The sequence below is a fragment of the Bacidia gigantensis genome (genome assembly GCF_019456465.1).
Source record: "Bacidia gigantensis strain McMullin 20006 chromosome Unknown contig_295, whole genome shotgun sequence".
Classification (NCBI taxonomy): domain Eukaryota; kingdom Fungi; phylum Ascomycota; class Lecanoromycetes; order Lecanorales; family Ramalinaceae; genus Bacidia; species Bacidia gigantensis.
The window spans coordinates 133,448-153,894 of NW_025408608.1; the positions used below are offsets into that span (position 1 = coordinate 133,448).

At 49.6% G+C, this 20,447-nt stretch overlaps 5 protein-coding genes across 5 annotated transcripts; 1 reads left to right on the plus strand and 4 right to left on the minus strand.

Moving 5' to 3' along the window:
* Positions 1-631: 631 nt before the first annotated feature.
* KY384_008097 (uncharacterized protein) lies at positions 632-4,166 on the minus strand (the record flags this gene model as incomplete). Its single annotated transcript, XM_044816586.1, has 3 exons — positions 632-1,255; positions 1,332-3,298; positions 3,344-4,166. The coding sequence occupies 3 exons, from the start codon at positions 4,164-4,166 to the stop codon at positions 632-634; spliced, it is 3,414 nt and encodes a 1,137-aa protein (XP_044665951.1).
* Positions 4,167-4,927: 761 nt separating this feature from the next.
* On the minus strand, positions 4,928-6,668 carry KY384_008098 (uncharacterized protein; the record flags this gene model as incomplete). Its single annotated transcript, XM_044816587.1, has 2 exons — positions 4,928-6,224; positions 6,445-6,668. The coding sequence occupies 2 exons, from the start codon at positions 6,666-6,668 to the stop codon at positions 4,928-4,930; spliced, it is 1,521 nt and encodes a 506-aa protein (XP_044665952.1).
* Positions 6,669-7,397: 729 nt separating this feature from the next.
* Positions 7,398-8,518, minus strand: KY384_008099 (uncharacterized protein; the record flags this gene model as incomplete). The annotated part of the gene is made up of 2 exons (XM_044816588.1): positions 7,398-7,915; positions 7,981-8,518. The coding sequence occupies 2 exons, from the start codon at positions 8,516-8,518 to the stop codon at positions 7,398-7,400; spliced, it is 1,056 nt and encodes a 351-aa protein (XP_044665953.1).
* Positions 8,519-10,950: 2,432 nt separating this feature from the next.
* On the plus strand, positions 10,951-12,042 carry KY384_008100 (uncharacterized protein; the record flags this gene model as incomplete). The annotated part of the gene is made up of 1 exon (XM_044816589.1): positions 10,951-12,042. One exon carries the CDS (start codon positions 10,951-10,953, stop codon positions 12,040-12,042), a length of 1,092 nt encoding a protein of 363 aa, XP_044665954.1.
* Positions 12,043-14,258: 2,216 nt separating this feature from the next.
* On the minus strand, positions 14,259-17,762 carry KY384_008101 (uncharacterized protein; the record flags this gene model as incomplete). Its single annotated transcript, XM_044816590.1, has 1 exon — positions 14,259-17,762. The coding sequence occupies one exon, from the start codon at positions 17,760-17,762 to the stop codon at positions 14,259-14,261; it is 3,504 nt and encodes a 1,167-aa protein (XP_044665955.1).
* Positions 17,763-20,447: the final 2,685 nt, after the last annotated feature.

The window sequence follows — 20,447 nt, forward strand, 5'->3', positions numbered from 1 at the left end:
TAGTATTTTAGGAAGTATACAACGCAACGTGTATCTCACATCCTACCATTTCCCTTCCACCATAACTACACAACCCCCTTCCCCCCTCTTTCCGGTCCCTGCGTACACCAGACAATGTAGCCACCAATTAAGACAATCATGATATAATGCCCACCACCCATCACAGCCAACACAGCCAACAAAACACCATTCTTTCTCCATTATCAATGTCAATGCCTAACGTACGGCATATCATATCACATCGATATCGTTGCACCCCTACCCCACTCCACCCAGTCTACTCAGAATAAGAATTCCCGAGGAAATTCAGGCGGGAATTTCGGGAGGGGGGAGGGGGGAGACGTGTTGTATCTAGATACATATCACCATCACCATCACTATCACCTGACACATACCGGCCGGGTGATGAGTTCACCCTCCCTCCCCAGTCTACTCCTCGTGCAGCAGCGTCGCGCAAACCATCTAGGAAAATGGTCCTTCCTACAATACTTTGAATGCCAGTTCCCCCCTCAGCAAGTTCACACCCCAAAGTATTCAGACATCGCACCCATCCAACAAACAGCAGGTATTGAGTTATCTGACCTTCCCCCATCCTACACTACCCTACCCTACCCTATCAGCACAAACATCACTACCCCACCCGCCCCGTGGTCAACCGCGTCAAGAAACGATCCCAGTCCCCATCAACGCACTTCCCTTCCTCTTCCCCAGCAACCTCCATTCCCACAAGATCAGCTCGTACCCCCATATCCTCCATAACCTTCCCAATCCTCCTCGCGAAATTAGGTTCATTCGTCTTCCATGACAAGGGCAACCCAATCCCAATCCCTCCCCCGCCCACCCCCACGCCAACGCTCATACCCACGCCCATACCCTCGACAAAAGCCTTCATGATCATTCTCGCGATCGTCTGCAGGGTGACGAGGCTCTTGGGGTTGAGCTTATGCCCAGGAGCCTGTCCTTCGACTGTCTGGATCGGGCCCTCGGTGTGCACGAAGTGAGAGTCTGGCTGGACGAAGAAAACGAGATCGCCGGGTGGGGAGAGCGGGACGTGGCGGATGGAGATGTTCCAGTGATTAGGGAGGCCTGTGGGTAAGGTTTGTGGGCGATTAAGGGCGTTGAAAGTTTTGATTAGGGCTTGGGGGTTGTAGGTGCTGAGGAATTTTTGGAGCTCCGAGTGGGCGATTGTGAGCTGGTGACCCATTGTTGGGGTTTGGGGCTGGGTGCGTTGGTGGAGTGTGTTTTGAGCGGATGCCTGGGAGGGTTGTTAGCAGGATAATTACCTTGCGTGGACGTGGGTGGCGGGTAGGGGATAAATATGGAACACTGACCAGGTCACTGTTCTCCTCCAAAGCTTGCATGACGATCCATGTCAATGTCTGATCGGCGCTATCTTCGGTAGGTACTCGTGGAAAAGCGACCTGAAAGTTCAGTTCAATTTGCTGACGAATGGTCTTCAAGAGCTTGACGCATTGCTTGGTCAATGTTATGTAGTCAAATTGAAGACGGCGAGCGACTCGCGGTAGGTCTTCTTCCAACATCCTAAGAAATTGCAAAGTTGTGAGAGGTCTTTTACGTGCTTGCTTTTCGCTCTTGGAAGGACTGGAACTTGGTTTCCGCAGCAGATTCTCCAATTTGACCAAGCAGGTCTCGAAGGATGACTTATTGTCGAAGTACTGGCGGAAGACGCTGGACATCTCAGTCACCCTCAGCTTGATACCATTCGCTCCTTGGCGAATCTGTGCCCTATTGCCGTCAGTCCGACGTCGAGGGTTTCGGGCGAAGTTTGTGATTGATAAGCCCAACGCCAGACCAAAGCGAACGTGGAACTCGTAAGCTGACAGTGGAAGGCACCCAGCAAAAAGGGAATCCATATGCAAGTCCATTAGTTCTTCCATCTCTGGCCATGGTTTTGAGATGCTGGACGTCTGTCGCAGAGCATGGTACAAGTGGGCACTAGGCCAGATACTCTTATGCCAATTGCAAAGAGCGATTCCTGAAGCCTCGAAGTCTGTAAGCATATTGAATGAGACCAGTCCACAGTAGATTGGATTGAAAGTGAAGAGGTAATTCAGATCAGGTGATGGAGATATTGGCTTAAGGTCGAGTCTCCGCGCGTTCTCCTCATGTACTGGGTCCATAGGACCGTCATCTAATCCATCGTCTGCAAGGATTTTCTTTCGCATAACTTCCTGGAAGTCTGGGTCATTGAAATCAACCCCATCAGGAATCTGATGCACTTTCGCCGAAATAGTACTAAATTTAGGGTCTTTTGGAGGCTTCTTTACAGACACTGGTGCTTGCTGGCTGGCTTTAGACTTTGGTGGTGCACCAAGTCTTGGAGATGCTGTTGACTGAGCCGAGTTCGCCCCAGAAGAATTGAAAGAAATACCCTCTTGTGACGATTGCTTCGCTAGCATAATCTCTTTGAACTTGGGGAACGCATTAGCAGGGTTGTCGAGAATCCAGTAAATCGACGTCAATTTAATGCGCATGACAGACCCGACATCTCTTTCGTGCCATCGCTCTCCACTGCCACCAACATCCCACATTCCATTCACTACTTTCAAATTCATCATTTTGTCGATTTCTTTAGTAGTACGCACAAGGTCTTGGTGACCTCTTCCGACTTCCGCACCAAGAACATCTTGAATATCCAACAAAATCCGAGCTGCAAAGACTACCGCAATACTTAGGGTCCCTTTGCTCATCAACTTATCAAGACCTTTGCTGAACTCGTCCTCATGAGGTGGGGGTGTGGTCTCGTATTCACCTGCCGTTTTGGTGCATGTGTTCCACAGATCTCGGTCCATGATCAGCCTAGAGAGAATCAAGTCTTCGTGCTCTCTCTTGTCCATCTCTGGGGTGCCCAACAGCTCGGGTCGCGATATGTAACCAAATCTCAAAGGCTGGCAGGGTAGGGGATAAGGCATTCCACAGTCAGGGGGCAAATTGGCCATAAAAGTGAACTTCATCAATATACGTGCAGTTGAGAGATAGATGAAATCGTCAAAAGGAGTTATCCGAAGTGTTTCGCTGGTACCGAGACGTCCTTCAGGACAGACTCCCCTTTCGAAAGCGTCGGCATAGAAGATGACGATGGCAATCGTGTCCCAGGATCGGGTCTTATTGAAGGCCTTAGGCGCTTGTTTGATCAGGTCCTCTTCAGCTTGGCGGACTAGCTCGAAAGCCGCATTGGTTGTTACGGCTGCTGTATGAAGGTCACATTTACCTGACATGTATTTCCGCCAAAGGTCACTGAGAAAGTCTTGCGTGCGGTGAAGATCCTCGAAGAAGCCTATCATGTGTTAACTTTGAAAGAGAAGTAGAGTGCTCTGCCTACAGTAAACAATAAACGCGAGATCTGCGTCGAACTCTTCTTCGTCTTCTAATTCATACTCTGTCGCGATGGCTTTACCTTTGGAGGCCTTCGTCTTCTGTGGGGCGTGAACAGCAGCAACTACTTCAGCGATCTCGAACGCGTCGATTTCCGGACTCTCTTCCATGTTCAGTGCACTAAAACGATTGGTAAGGTCTTCGGATTCCTTGGGGGACTCTTTTGCTTGGTCTTTGGGCTTTTTCGCGGCTGTTTCGTCAACTACACAAGGTTCTAGTATTTCGAGGGCCCGCTGCAGAATCTTGACAAAGTGAGTATGCCCCTTATCAAAGTGCTCGTTCCTGATCTTGGCGTTTTGAAACCATTCAGAGCATCTTTGGCGGGCGCGAATCGCATGTTGAACGATGCGATAAAGACTTGCGGGCATCTGAACGCTCATCTTACGATCAGAGTTTGCAATGGCATCCGCTTGACGGAGCAATTCCTCCGTTGTGACAGTGTATTTGACGGTCGATGCGGGAGTCTCTGTGTCTGGAGTGTCGGGGGTTGATCCAATTGACTGATCTGTGAGAGCTTTGGCAGCTTTTCGATCCTTGCCCTTCAGACGACCAGTTGCTGAAGGGACATATCCTGTTTTAGACGATGTGGAAGTGCCCAGGTCCTGATCAGATGCTATTTTAGCCGTTGAGCCAGTATGTTGAGTTGTCGATTTTTCTGTCGCATTTGGCTTGTAGCCACAAGAGGCAGCTGCTTTGGCAAGCCATGTTGTAAACAAAGCAGTGTCCTGCTTGTATCTCTTGTAAGAGCCAGCGAGAAATTCAGGGAGCATTGTGCAGAGTATCGAAGAGACGATATTCAAGGGATAGCAGAGTTCGGGGGCCTTGATTCAATTAAGGAAAATGATGCATCGACAGAAAAAGACGTGTCACATTTTTGTCTCTTCCATAAACGTGTGGTTGCATGATGCATTACGCTAGAACGGCAAGACTCTCCCGGGACGGGCCAGCGGCAACATCGGTACCAAACGTGGGTAGTTGGCGAGCATTGGTGAGGGCATGGCCCCTATAAGGACCCCTATTTCTAGGGGCAACCCCCCCAAAGGATCATCTCCAAGTTCAATGATGTTCACGGGTCTCTCTGCCCACAACTCTTCGGCGACTTCCACGGAAAGACACAGGATATGAAGGGGACATGTAGGAGATGCGGAGGAGACGAAGCGAAAGCATGTACTCAGGCATAATGTCTCCCCAAAGCTTGCGTGGACACAGTACCTTGGCGACCGAAAGCAGAAAGGTGGACGTAAGCGGGATTTGTCGAAGCCAATTGAATCTACTATGTCAGATCTCTAGCAATGTATAGCAAGAACATACTTCCCCTTCCTCAGTCCACAGCATAGAGCTACCCTACCGTCGCATACAGAGTACCTAGCACACCAGCATGCGTCCAGCGATGCAGCGATGTCGAGATTTAGCCCTTTGGCTTCAGCGAGCTCAGCACTTGAGCAAGCGGTCCAACATATCTTCGTCACCGGTAGACCCGTTCTCTTTCTCCTCCAGAATACATATCTTTCTTCCCCTTTTCCAAGCCACGCTAACGCAGCAATCCCAAGATCCTCGTCCTCCTCCTCGTGATCTTAATCACACTCCCCTTCTTCTTTAACACATGCCCGTGGCCCTTGTCGTTCTGCTCTGTTACCTCCTCTGGCTCCTTCAGCTCCTCTAGAGGCTCCGTGCTAGCCTTCGACAAGACGATGATCTTCGGATCGATTCTCATTCCCAACACAGCTCTCACCTTTGCAAATTCTTCTTCCTCTGTTTGCTGCCGTACTAGCTTCATCCCATTAGTCCCGAGATCTCCACCTTCGATGAGAGTCCTTCCGCTGAGCGGGGGGTCGTAATTTTCTTCGCTGCAGTTGGACCTGCCGCATGCGTAAGGAGATGATATGGCGCAGACTTCGAGACTGCGGTTGAAAGTCTCCTGGGTAGGGGTGCCAATGTCTTCCCATTCGTCGTCGTCCTTGCTCTTCTTCTTGCTTTGTTTGTTCTTCTTAAAGCCTTCGAATGCGATGGGCTTCAGCAAGGGTGCCAGTGTCTCGGAGCTTGAGTTGGCAGTGAGGGTTGTGGTGGTGGCGGTGTTAGGTGTCTGTACAACGGTGGGAGAAGACTGGCGGCAGTTCTTGCTGATGACGGAGATGGCGCGGTCTTGCTCCTGAAGAGACATGTGCTTGAAGGTTTTCTCGAGGACGGAGTCGCGCGATTCATTGCTCATGATACCAAGGATGCGGGTGTTCTCAAAAAGCATTTTGTTCCATTCTTGAGTAAGGCGGTCTTCGCAAAGGGTAAGGCATCTACTCCAGTCGGCGCAGTCTTTGAGGTCGAGGAAGAAGTGACCAATATGAACCAGACACCAGTTCTTGATCTGGTCGTTGTGATTGCCTCGTGGTGCAAATATGAGGCCAGCAAGTGTAGGCATCATGGCTGCAGTGACGTAGCGGTTGCCATCGACGAGGACCTCGTACGCCAGGTCTTCGAGAAACCATAAGCCCATGCTATGAGCCATGCGGTAGAGTCGGACCAGGACCACAGTGCGCTCAAGAGAGTTGTAGCGTTTGTAGACGTAGACTCGAAGGCAGGTCATGTCAAAGAGCTCAGGACCTTGCTCAAGGTAGCGTTGGACAATATCGAAGGCTGCGGCGGGGTCAGACATGATAGAGATGAGGGTATCGCTACCCCAGGCGTAGTGTTCAGATTTGAAGAAATTCCGAAAGATTGGTGCTCGTGCGAGTGCAGCTTTGGAGATTGTGAAGAGTTTAGGATTGTCTTCGTCGCCGTTGGGGCAGCGGATGGAAATGTCCTCGTCAGGTGGGGCTTTGAGGTCAAGTGTCGGACTGTGAATAAGAATCCGCAGCGTTAGCCGTGTGATCCACTCTATTCGCCACACCGGCGGCTCACAGTGAGTCACCGATGGTTCTGGCAAGTACAAGCAGACAGTGGTGCAATGGGTTGATTCCCATTGATCGCCCCCATTGCGAGTGAAGAGAAGTTGTACAACCTTCACGGCAAGAGGGAAGTCTAAAGACAACACTTCCACTCCGGGTTCTCACTTACCCAATGGTAATCAGCTTCCTCTCCCACTCCCTCTGGCTCATTAGACTGTTACTCAAGAATCGCAGCGGTCCGTCGTGGTACTTCAATGGAGGCAAATCTGGCACCAAAATGACGGGGACTTCCAAGCTCTCGTCTGTCTCCTCCGGAATAGGATCCATGTCATTCTGCTCGCAGAATTTGACGACGATGAGTTCAGAGAAGGCGGGGGTGGTGGTAGGTGACATGAGCATCCATTGACATTGGATAGAATGAGGGGAAAAAAGGGATAGGCCGATGAATGGAAGGAGTGTTGTATGCAAAACGATAAAATTAAAAGTGCAGGCAAAAGGCGGTGGACTAAGATGGTAGTAGTGTCTGCACGAGTACGCAGACAGGAAGTGCTTAATTAAGAAAGATTGAGTGCTTTCCTGTTTTGGAAGGGCTAGGTCGTTGTCATGGCCATGCGACGGTGACGGCTCAGCCGCAATTTGAAAGCTGTCAAACTGCAGGCTGAATGGAAGGGTCGGGATGTTCTGACGGTCACAGCCTTGGAGGGTAGGTGCAATTTGTCTCGGGTGTCTGGTGTGTCAGCTCCTTCGGGCGTGTTGTGTTGTAGAAATTAGCCTCGGAGCGGGCTCGTTGCAATGCGATGGACTGCGGTAGAGCGATTGAATGGGGTAGAGAGCGGAGCGGGGATTGTTGAGCATTTGTAGCAAATCCATTTATCATGACCGTTCGTAGGACGCCATTCGTTGGTGGTGTCAAAGACAAGCCACCTACCAGACTTTCGAGAGCTTGGGGTGGGTCCATCAAACGAAACAGCGTAATATTCATGGCATCGTCGCTCATTACCACCCATGCGCAAGAAAGTACGTATCTCATGCTACTCCTTGAACGGTCAATTGAGACCACTCGATTGCATGTGTACTCCGCCGTCCTTTCCGAGACTCTACCACCACTGCACCGCCTCCCACCTAACTCTTCGGCGGGAAGAGGGTTGCCACTGTATCATACGTATACTTCAAGTCCAGATGCCAATAGTTTGGAGCCGTCCCCTTGCAAACCGCCCAGCACTGATCCAGGGTCTCAACGACCTTGTCTGGCAAAGGCCCCTTCTCCAAATCATCAAGATTCCCTTTCAGCTGCTCGAAAGAGCTCACACCAATAATGACGCCGTCTCTCTTGGGTGGTGTCATCTCGAGTTTGCTATGCCACCTCATCCACCTTAAGGCAACCTCCAGCAGTGTAAGATTGTGTTCTTTTGCTACCGGCTCGATCATGCTCAATGCTTGGAACGTTGCGTCTTTAAAGTAGCGGTCACGATAATTCTTGCCTTGCTTTGTATCTTTGTCCGAGTATCGTCCTTCGGTAGGGACCAGATCTTTGGCTTTGATCTTGCCGCTGAAGAGGCCGCCGACTAGAGGATTGTAGGTGACAAGGTCGAGTCCGTAGCGTCGACAGCATGGAATGAGCTCAGCTTCGATAGAGCGTGCTTTGAAAGCCAGATACGTCAGCATTCTTGTTTGCGAGGGTAGGGGAGCGCTGATGGAGGCTTACTTATGCAATTGTACATCGCTTGGTAGATCGTAGGCCTGACCCATCCATTCGCCTTGCAAGTCATGACCACTTCTGCCACCTCAAATGCCGTGTAATTGCTTAAGCCCAGCTGTACAAACTTGCCCTCTTTATGCATTTTGTCCACCTCCCTAAGCGTCTCCTCGAAAGGCGTACTTCGATCTGCAGCATGTAGGTAGAAGATCTCGACGGTATCTGTTTCCAGCTCTTTCAAGCTCGTCTCCAGTTTCTCCCTTAGCACTTCCGGTTTATGAGATGTAACGCCTGGTGTTGGGTAGCATTTGGTAGCGATGCTGAAGCCTTTGTCTTTGTAGCCTGCCTTCGCCGTGAAAGCCTCTTGTGCGCCATCAATGTATACTCTCGCAGTATCAAGCTCGTAGTAGCCTCGTTCTGCAAGATGAGAAAGGCATTCGTTGAAGTCGTCGACGCTGGTGATGCGAGCGCCCTTCTTCTCGTCAGGACCAAAGGTCATGAGGCCAAGGATGACCCTAGGGTTGGGGGAGGACATGGCGAGATTCATGTTGGACCTTGAAGATCAATTGAAGAGGTCAGAATGTAGCTATGACTGATGCTCTGTTCACACGCCTCGGTGCAATGGCTGGAAGTCTGTTTCGATGACCACAGATCAGTGCTAGGTGTGACTGTCAGGAGCAAAGACCCGGCAGATGCTACTCGTCTGTGAATTCTTCTTGCCTTGGATATGCATTTGGGACAGTCCAGGCTTTCTCTCGCTCCAATATTGCGCATTGAGGTAATGACGGCACCAGACGGTGACATCTTCGTGCTGCTAACGGTATTGTTACCGCTAGTCTGTCCGGACAGTAGACAGCTGAGAGTCAACGCTGCGGTGGATTCAGACTCTAGAGCCATCTTGAAAGACAAAGGGTACTGTTCAAACGCGATGGCAAGCTCGACATGCGCCTGGAACTGGACTTGATCTACGGCATCCTGAATTGCGAAGGGAGAGCCCAGTCTTGTTACACATTGCTAGCGTACGTATCCTTATAATAAACACTAGTGCTTCTGTATCTTTACATACATCTCAATCGCGGATGCGATCAACAAGGCCATTTTACGAGAACATTGACCAGCACTTCTGCCAGACTACTTCGTCTTCTAGACGCCAGATCTTTCTTTCAATAACCTTTACCATTACGGATGTCAATGCCACCCCTCAGGCTCCATGTACAGGCAACTCCCATCTTCCATGACCATGCGAAAGCTCAGTCGGAGGATCAACGGCATCTTTCTCGTGAAATTGCTCCCGGCTTCCATCTGGAGATTTCTTGACTCCCATGTTATCAGGATATTGCGCTGCAGATTTTCTTTTCCGCTGCTTCCGTATCCAAAGTGCGAGAAGAAGGGCTACAATGGCAATGCCAATAGCAGCCCCTAACACGATGCTTGCGATATCTCCCCTGCTCAGCGTCTTTTGACTGTGCTTTGAGGTCGACGCTAGAGTACTTGAGGTGACCGCAAGTGGATAGGTAGGTCTCAGAGAATCTGTTGGTGAGCTTCGAGAGGTAGAGGAGAGGTTGACAGTCGTTGTCGGCGATGCAGAAAGTGTCGACGGGCTAGTCGTTGCTCCGCTTATTGTGGACGAGCTTGAACTGCTAGTGGGGCTAGAAGTACTCGAGGTGCTTGATAGTGCCTCCTGGTTGTACGTTCTGCTTTTTTGTTGTGGCCCATGGTTCACGCTGAACATTTTCCCTGTGACCTTTACCGCCGCGCCCAAAGGGTTTACATAATTCAAGTTGAGCTGACCGAGACCGTTGGACTTGATGACATCGAGGGCGATCAACTCGGTGTCGTTGAGATGGATGCTATGATTCCATACTGAGGATGGAAGAGTTAGCCTTTCCCCTCACATGTACCCTCTATTTGAAGGATAGGTATGAACACAGGGTCGACATACGGCTTGTCCACTTAGCACCTTGTTGATTGGCATCCCAGAAATAACAAGAAAGGAAACAAGGCTGCTGGGATAATACGGGTGTCGTCCAGCTGGTTACAAAGCTATCGACAGTACCGAAATTTTGTTGTCCCCACGGTGGATACGTGAAACTGGCTAAAGGCGGTGGTAAATCATCCGAGCTCATCGTTAAGCAGATTCGCAGTCGGATCGGGTGCAAAAGCTGAAGCCGTGTGATTCAAAGAAGCGATTTTGAGTCTCGGACATTATGGGTGTGCTTGCTCTGTATGCGCCATCTGCATGCATGCATCACCTGTTGACATGCAAGATGAGCCTATCAAAGATGTTTGGGCAATGTTTCAAGAAAACGAATATATCCGAGACTTAGTATTAATCTAAACCCTTCCTTTCAGTACCCTCATCAGCGACTGCATAGGGCCAATGAATTTGGAGGCAGATCCCACAAGGTCACACACCGCTTGAGGGGGTTTATCCTATCGCATTCATTAACCGAAGCGAGTGTTTAGAGAGACATGGTCTGCAATGCCGGGCGGTGATTCATATGAGCAAGGACTCAATGAAGATAAATCCAGGCTGAAGAGCAACACCAAGGTTCGCGTTAGACGCATCGCGCAATCATCCTAGATCCAGCCAACGGATCTCTGCCTTAACTTCATCTCGACATGCGGAAATTCTTCACGTCTGAGGAATATATTATTGAAGCGGCCAGTGGCTTCCGTCCCCGTCAAATCTGGCACGGAAATGCGCCCTCTCACCCTGCAGCTAGAGTAAGCTGCATAAGGGGCGTGCGCAAGGCTATGCTTCCTGCCAAGTTTCGGACCTGCTCGAAGATTATCTCATCGACATGTGTCGACCACCTCGACCTACTCCATCATCAGATTAGTATGCTTTGGCTCTTCAGTACCTGATGGAGCTTGGGTGCATTTGTGGCAACCATCGAGGATCATTTCGCAGTCTTTTTGATCGATAATTGACACGGTCGTTGTGGGATCATCGAATACTCATTGTACATCTGAAAGATGTGGCTCATCAATGTAGATACCCTACAGCTTGAAGAGTTCATCGGCAAAACGGTGCCAAAGTACGCCATCCTTTCGCACACTTGGGGAGATGGGGAGGTCTCTTTCCGAGAAATGGCTAAGCGCAAGACTTGGGAGGAGACAGTCCAAAAACCCGGGTTCAATAAGATCTCAAAATGCTGTGAAATGGCTGCCCTCGTACATTTGAAGTATGCTTGGGTGGATACCTGTTGCATTGACAAGAAGAGCAGCGCTGAACTTTCAGAAGCCATCAATTCGATGTGGCAATATTACGAAGAGGCTTATATTTGCTTCGTTCACATGGCTGATGTGAGGCTAGAGGGTTCCCATTTAAACAAAGAGCAGTTTCAAAGTAGCAGATGGTTTACCCGAGGCTGGACGTTACAAGAGCTGTTGGCTCCCAGGGATGTCCGCTTTTTTGATCAGTCATGGAATCTGCTCGGTGATCAGCAAACGCTCTGCGATTTAATAGTAGCTGCTACTGGAATCGAGTCACTGTATTTGGATGTTGACATTGACAGCAGATTTGCAAGCGTTGCTTGCAAGATGTCGTGGGCATCGCGCAGAGAGACCACGAGGTCTGAAGACGTCGCTTACTGTTTGATGGGACTGTTAAAGATCAATATGCCGCTCCTTTACGGCGAGAAGGATAAGGCATTCAAAAGGCTTCAAACAGAATTCATCAAGCAACATCATGATGAAACGATATTTGCTTGGACGAACGACCATCTCATAAATGGTCGCCTCCTTGCCTCATGTCCAGCGGATTTCAAGCATTCAGGTCATGTGGAGAGCCTCAACGTCGAACCACGACAAGCTTTCGAGGTGACTAATGTCGGAATCAGAATGACTGTGCGCGTCTCACGCGAAGATTGGGGAGGATATCGTGCAATTCTGTCCTCGGTCACCCACGGCACAATGATGGAACAGTCGCCTTGGTTGAAAATTGCACTCCAAAAAAAAGATGGAATTTACCTCCGATTGAACCAAAAGAAGCTGGAATTCTTGACCCGAAAGGAACAGAAGGCGGAGCAGAAGGTTAAACTAAGCTCGATTATGCTGGCTCTGTAAGATTGATGTCTTCGGAAGCCACAACCCTCCGAAATCAATAGACTGAACCCCAATGAGCCCACCTATGCTTGCACAACAGCACAACAGAACATCAGTCTTTCATGTCAGCCCACAAATTACTATTCCCCCGCCTTCGACTGGCGTGGTATCTAGATTCTAGCACTTCAAAGCCCGCCTACGAACGTCCCTAAGACTCCTGACAGGCTCTTTCCAAGAAACAAGACGTCGAGCAAGTGGGCGCTTTCAAGGCCCCTATGAGAGAAGACATACCACGAATGCCAGTCAAAGTGATGACACACCCTCAAAGCGACTATCATTCCGACCATTCTAGTATGACCTCGACGCAGGCAAATTCCCTCATCCCTTATCACTCACTCTCAATCCGCGAGGATACACCTCCCACCCCCTCCCCTTCCCCAACCACTTCCCCAACCACAGACCCCAACAACTATACATCAACAATCCATTTCCGCATCCAATCCATATCCACATCTTCTGCCTTGAATACCCAAAAACCCAAATACCCCTCTCCCCCTTCCCTCTCATCTCCCTCTTCCCTCAACTCTCGAGCGACCACCCGCTTTTCACAAACTCTCATAGTCCTTCATAACCCATAAAAGAGGGAAATACCATAGCGGGAAATTATAGATCATTTTGACGGTAATTTAACCGTTCAACAACTATCATGAAAGTTTAACGTTTATTTGAAAATGACCGCTTTTACGCAGTATTTCTAAGCCAATTGTTTTCTAATTATAATAGTAAAACACGTTTTAATAGTTGAAAAGTAAACAGTTATCAAATAGAACGTTTTTTATCTATAAAACTTAATCTGAACATGTAATTTAAATTACAATCTAACAATACTAGGCTTCCAAAACCCCACGCCCCCACCAGCCCCCCTATGCCTTTGCGCAAGTACTCCCGAGGCTTCCCCCGCGTAAAAATCACGTCGCACGCCTGTTTTCAAGCTCAAATTTTGAATTGCGTTGATGAGAAGCATAGAAACAACTTCCCGAAGGCAGAGCTTGGCATTTTCAAAAAGTTTTTGATGGTTTTTAAGCAAAAACAGTTGAAATCGGTTGAAATTCTTAACAGTTAAAAGTAAAATAACGATACTGTATTTTATTAGTTCTCTTAAAGTCTTTTAAAAAAACGTTCAATCTTTTGAACGTTAATAAGCCTTTAACGATTGAAACGTTTAAATACAATTATATGCTTTAAAACCAGCTCTTTATAGTTAAAAATACTGTAACCATCAATAGGTGGTCATTTCAGAACATAATTTCCCGCTATGGTACGCGCCTGCTTCATAAGAATCTCGGAGATAGCGGCTTTAAACCCCGGCCTCTCTTGCCCCCTTTACCATGCTGGCAAAGGGAGATACTCATCTGCCGTCCCCAAAGAACACCAAGGTACAAAAACAGCACACAACACAGCTAGAAAAAAGGACAGTTGACACATAAAAGGCTAGGGCGGGGGTACCCCACCCCACATCAATTCAAGAAAAAATTCCCTTTCCACTATCGAATCATCTATGTAGCCGCAAAAAAAGCTAGCTAGCTATTCGCCAGGAGACCGCACTGGCGCTCCGCGAGGAGTGTTGTATGGTAAAATGAGCTCTATGGTATGTATGACATGCAAAATACTTTATCCCGTTCCGTTCCATTCCATTCCATTCCGTTCAATTCCGTTCCTTTGCCGGCCGTTGATATCATGTCAAAAAACAAAATTAAAAAAATTCGCTACTTGCTTTCCCGAAATCCTCCTCCCGGACACTGATCATATTGTTTCGGTGTTTAGCAACGTAATGGTGGTGGTGGGGATGGTGCAGAGGATGCAAAGACCGGGTCGAATAAGGTGAATAGTTAAAGAAGCTGTAATAGTAGCGACCGTGACCTGCCGGATGCGACGTTCAAAAAAAAAAGTCCTATGTCCATCGAAGCGAATGAATGAATTAATGAATGTTTTCCACCATGACCTGCTGGCTTATATCTGATTAATATGCTGTGCTGTAAATATATGATTTGGTAAACGAGTGTGACCGTCTAGGTGCTTCCCCGCAGGTATTTCGTGCTCTTTACATCGTTAGGTGTTCAAAAATATTCAGATCCCGCGCGGGGACCAACTATGTAGGGTATAATGTAGGGTTGATGGGATTGCATGCGATGCCAACTGTAATCTTCTAACAAATGAGAATGCGTAAACTGGTTGCACTAGATCTTGGGCTCTGGGAATCCATCGAGTGAGCTGGGTATTGGCAACAGTGGTGAGGTGGTACTGGATGTCCATGCAGTACCTGTGAGGCTTGGCGAGTAGAGGCTCGATATCTCAGTTTCGTGTGACTTCATGGATTCGTTGCTTGTTTTACTCTTGGTGGATCTTTTGCCGTTTCTCTGGGACAAAGTTCGTTTGAACCTCGATTTAAAGCGGCCTGTTTTCTCAGGGACAGGATCCTCCCTCTCAACGGTGACCGGATCCTCTTTCCTGATTCTGCAAAAGAGCGTGGCGAACATAAATTGCTCGCCATTATGATCGAACAATGGGATGTGGCGATAGCCTTCCTGAATGCTGCTTAGCTTGGCTGTGAAGGTGGCAAGTGGGTCTAGATTGGTATTCGTCTGATAGTTCTGGCCGTCTTGGGAGTCCCATACTGTCCATCTCACGAACACCAAGCTTGGGTATTTAGTCTCGAGAGACAAGCCAAAGCTTTCATTGAACTGAGGGTTGAAGCCATTGGAAGAGATGACGTGAGTGCGGCGACGATGTGGTGAGCCAATACCAGACATTCCATGACGGGCAGAAGCATCGTGTCCTCCTGTTCCCGAAGCGATACCCTTCGCCTTGTCTTCAGCGCTAAATAATTCAATCTCAACGTAAGGGTCGATGGCGTCGCTAGCTTTGATACCGTGAGGTCTAGGCAATTGCTGACCAGAGATGACATCGACCGAAAATCTGATGACCTTCTTCTGAATCTTGCCAAGAGCAAGAACAGAGGGCGACTCAATTTCTTCTTGGATGTTGCGAGGCTCTCTTATCTCTCTAGGCTTCAGGACGTAGCCCAATCGATCAGCACCGGAGGCGAACATTGCCTCGTTCAATTGCATTGGGAGATCATAAGTCTGCCAATTCAACGCCACCATCTGCACGCCACGTCTCCAGAAAGCGAGTGGGTCAGGATTTGTTGAGTTGAAACGAAAGCCAGATGGGTAGATCCTCATGAGATGTTTGGCGTTGTGCTTCTCAAGTTGAAGTTTGTCATCTGGCTTCTTGCAGATGTCTTCAAAGCGGCGTTCTGCAAGGGAAAAGACATGATTGTACTGCCTACTTTCTTCCAACGCGAAGCTGTTATTCTGGAATTTGATACCCCGAGTGTAGACGGCGAGGTTTGCTAATGTCGAGATGATTTTACTTTTGTGACCCCTCGCAGACCTTCGTGCTGGCGTTGCATCGTTCCTCCCATCATCGCTATCTTCTGTCGCACTGCTAATGCTAGTTGTGGTAATTGACGACCTACCAATAGGCCAAGTCGAAATATGATCTGGCGGGCTTACGGACGGAGGGCTGGATAATGGTACACCGATCGGAAGATTGCTACTATCGAGCCGTTGAGGACCCATCCACGGAGAACTTGAACTCCGGTCGCGTCGACTTAAGGCAAGCTCGGGTCGATTCAAAGCGGTGTCCAGGGCCAGTGCAGGGTCGCTCCCAGCTTTGACCTTGATCAGGATCCTGTTCTTCAACTCTTCTGGCGAAGGAAGCTCAAGGCTGTTAGGTTTGAGAGGTTCACGGATAAGACTGCCGTCGAATTCCTTAATCATGATGTCAACCATCTTCTGTTGTTGGGAGGCGTTGCAATGCACCTCAAGCGAAATGATAAGTGGGTAGTCCGAGGTGTGAAAAGCGTACTTCGCAACCGTCGATACACAATCGGAAAAAAGGACGCTGCTTGTCATGGTATGACCATGATTCACAAGTGGCCGACCGTCTGGTCCATCCCAGCAATCGATCTCGACGCATCTGCATCCTTTCTGCAAGGCCCTTACGTAGGGTTCAACGCTTGATTTGCCATTGACCTGACGTCCAAGTAGATAGGTGTTGTGCGAGCTAGATATGAAATATTCGTTGAGAGGCCTGTCGAAGTGTGCATCCGAAGTCTTCGTGTTTAGCATTGCATTCGCTGGAGAATAGAGGAATGCAGTGAATGCAGAGTAGCCCATGAGCAGGCCTGGTGTTTGCTGTCCGCTCACCGTGGAAGGATTGGGTGTTTCCGACTTGCGTACGTACTTGGAGAAGACTTTGATCCAATGGTCTCGCCGAGCGTCCACGTCGATGCCTTGGGAGGATTTGAGGAACCCAAGAAAACCATCCAGATCTATGCTTTCACAATTTTCGGGGCAGATAGATTTGAAGATTTCTCGGATGTCCTTGCGATCCTTTAAGCGACGTACAAAGTCCTTAAATGACTTGTAGTTGAGACGTCCCTGACTTTGGGAGTCAGCCTTTTCAAACTGGGCGCGGATCACATTGGGAGAACAGTAGATGTAAAGGCTGCGGCAAAGGCTTTCGATGCTTTTCAAATCCAGGCTTTCGTCTTCAGATAGATGGGGCCGATCTTCAAAGATCCTCGCCATCTCGCACTTCCAGTGGGCCTTGAGCGTTTTGTCATCCTGCCATGAGGCTGCCAGTCCCGCCATGAGATCGTGCCGATGCTTTGACAATTCTTGCAGGGTTGATGTCCACAGTTCAAAATCACGCGGAGTCTCTGCCACAAGGTATATCGTCTTTTGCTGCTTGCCTTTGGTTCGCTGCTTGTCGGCATATTTGACAGTGAAGCATCTCGAAGTAGAGTCTGCAGGTATTTCATAGGTCTCGAGTGATATCTGAGCTTCTGATTGTAGCCTAATTTCTTGAATGTCGTCAATGTAGAAGGATTTGGTAGGGTTGGTCGGGTCCCAGGATACTTTGGCATTTTCGGCGTCGAGAATAAACGTGCGCACCTTCTTTTTTTGCTTCTGACTCACTTTGATCAACTTCGTGCCTTGACGAAGCTGTTCCGGAGCAACTGGTGCGATGCCACCTTCGGTCCGTGCAGGCTTGAGGGCGGTCGTAGTGTTTTCCAGACTCAATCCGCGGCTCAACCTACCGCTGGTGATGCCGAGCCCGTGTACCAATTCTATATCTTCTGGAACATCGCCGATATCCAGCTCGGCAGCACTGTCGACCAAATCGTCATCGATGTCTTCCACTGCTTTGCTATTGCTCCTCTTGCGCAGCATGACTGGACCTGAACTCCGATCACGGTTCACGATTTGACTTGAAGATGTACGCCGACGTATGCGGTTCCTAGCACCTTGCGATATCCTCCTCATCAACCCTGGTGCCTTGCTCTGTTCCATGGCTTCACTCATTGCATTCTTGTATTGCTGCTTAGATGGTGTGGTGTTGACAGAGGACTCCGGGAGCTGCAATGCAGTAGGCGACGCCGAAGAGGGTGAAATACTTCGGGCTTGCGGGCCGTCTGGGGATGATGATATTGAGGTACGGTTAGAGGGGCTCGCGAGGGTGATTGAGGAGTGACCGTTGGGCGTGCTGGAGGTTGCGGGTGTCACTGTAAGAGGAACAGAAGTGTTGAGTTTCTGCATAGGTTTTGTAGACTGCCAACGTCTGCCATAGCTAGGGTACATGCCTGGCGAAGGCGAAGAGGCTGTTGGAGCCATGGTAGCAAGAACGCCTTGGGGACGCCCAGAGGGTTCGCACGTGGCTTTGACCGCCGTTCTCAGGGAGGAGTAGGGGTGGATGTTTATTGATGATGGCAATTTCTGCTCTTTTCTCGAGACATGTTGACCGAAATAGACGGTCGTTCTTGGGTGAAGAGCGACTCGAGAGGCGTACGGGTCCGGTGCAGTCACTTCTTAAGCATGATCATGGCGCGGCTACTTTTGATCGCCTGCAAATTTTGGGGTGCGCCAGGCACTTGGTACTTCGTGTAGCCTGCCTCAGCTGGGCAAGATATGCCGACTCGCTTTGCAGGTGAGTCGCGGTCACCTCTTGCGTGCCAAAATTTGTGTGGAGCGATTGAGAAGGTACAGAAGTACGACAGCAGTACTTCCGTGGGGGAGGAAAGCTTATAGCTTGTGTCTGTGTCAAGGAGCGTGAAACTGTTTTAAGGAGAGACTCGGGCGCGTATTGAAAACGTAGAGTTGTGTGGGTTGATGGGGCTTGGGCTGTGTGGTGGAAGTCGCGGATGCGGATGTGCTGCGCTCTTCAGGCAACCTTGGGAATTCTTCGAATTTTGGTCAAATCAGGACCGCAGATTCAACGTCAGGGGGGCTAACCAGAAATTCCAAAAAGAAGCTTCGACGTGCTTGAGATTGACAGGGGTAATAACCCTGAATCCAATAGCCTACAGACAAGATTTATGCTGCTTTGGTAGCTTTGGCACTCCGACGGTTCGTGTATCACCGAAAGCAAATTTCCGATGTCGGTGGATGATGATTTTATTACTCACGGATGGTTACAATATAACGCTCAGTGTGAGGGGTGTATGATAATAAGAAGGGTGAGGGTACTTCGTGTTGTCATACAAAGAGCCTTTGACTGGGGTTTGGCCACCGTCTTTCTTATGCATGAGGGAAGTGGGCTAGGGTAGAATAGTACAATCCTACTCTAATAACTACAATGTCTTGGTAGAACCTGGCTGACGGACGAGGCAGAGCACAGCAGCTGGAACGTCTCGCTCCGTATCTGTCCTCATCCTCGTCTTCAGCCTCGCGGCATCATGCTCAAGGTGCTGACGCTTATGCACCTTTGCCATGCAGGCATGCAGGATTACTACGCCGAGAAGAATTCTCCTTCCATGCTGCTTCTAAGGGGTTCCGCCGCAGCAATTCTCTCGCCAATGAGCACCTATCAAGCCTGGCCGGCGAAGCCCATTGACTTTGCACGTACCTGATTTGCCCACCCTCCCTCTCCTGCCCGGCCTCAGTCTGGCAGCCAAGTCCGTTGCGAGGCGTTTTAGGCCTTTTAGGGACAGTCCAGGCGGAATGCCAAAATCTCCCGATCAGTTGCCGCCGTCCCGCTGGACCTATTGAATCTTTTCGCGAGCGAGCAGGTCGCTGTCACATGCTCATGACGCTCAGTCCATCGTTCTCCTTTCTCGACAGACCGCCTTTCTCCAGCCAGCTCAACAGCATCCGTTGCGGTAGCGTACGGACAGCGGCAGCAGGTGACGAGCAACGAGGTTACACGGCAAAGTGCATGAAAGTGAGCGAAGGAAGCGCTGGATAAGGCTGTGTGGGGACTGACTCGGACCAGAATCAAAACGCCGATCCCAGCTTCCTAAGCACGCATTCTCTCCTGCACGACATGAAGCCACGAATTCCACCGCTCTGGCGCCCTAAAAATTAGGGAGACCCTTCTTACCCCATATGAATCAAACACCCCTGTCCCCTCGCGACACTAACCTTCCTACCAGGGCTATTTGAGACGCTATCGCAGTCCGGTATGTGGGCAGCAATCACCGCTGGGACCATGGCGGTTTCTTTCTCCTGAAATTCCCTCAGCGTTTCTCGAGAGAAGGAGATCCATATATCGCTCGGCCTGACGTATGTACGCGTGGCATCTGAAGTCTTGACACCTGTCGAGACATGTACGGCATTACCATTGGTCATCTGGAGCTACTCTGTATGTAGTCTCAATACAACAGCTGTTTCAGGCGAATCCTGCATCCTTGCGAACCCCACGCAGCATCCTTCGTCGAATAATTTCGGAGGTTTCCCAGCCGTGCGCACGAGGAACGTGTTCATGCAGGTAGACGTCTCCTAATCGGGGGGACTGCCAACGAAAAACGGCCCTTCTCGCCCTATACGGGTGCGGGGACTGTGCTGTCTGAAATGCCTTGCAATACTCTGAATTCCATATACAATTTGCGAATATGCCAGTCACAAGTGGTATTCATGCAAAAGTAGGTAAGTCCTCACAATGACGTGGTCAACATGTAGTGGCAGAGAAATACTAGACCTTACTTGTGCCAGTCTTCTACCGGTATGCGCATCATGAGAAGCTCGATCGTGATCATCAGCATCGTAAGCGCTTGCATAACGGTGGAGACAGCCTAAAGGGTACCGTCAACGTTTTATGAACCTGCAGCTGCGGCATTCAACGCCCCCTACCAAGGCAACGGTCGGACTACCTCGGAGAAATACGATGCTGCAGCACTTCAGCCTCTCAATAGGACTTGGTATAATGGTCTCGAGCCCATTTTTGAAAATTGCTAGAAAAGCCATAGCCAGACATCGGCGGACACGTTGTCTAGATTATGGCATCCACCGCGGCCGAGCGTACACCGGTCTCGACTGGTGCCTCAACATCTGCTGGTTTTGTTGCCTGAACGACAGCGCAGG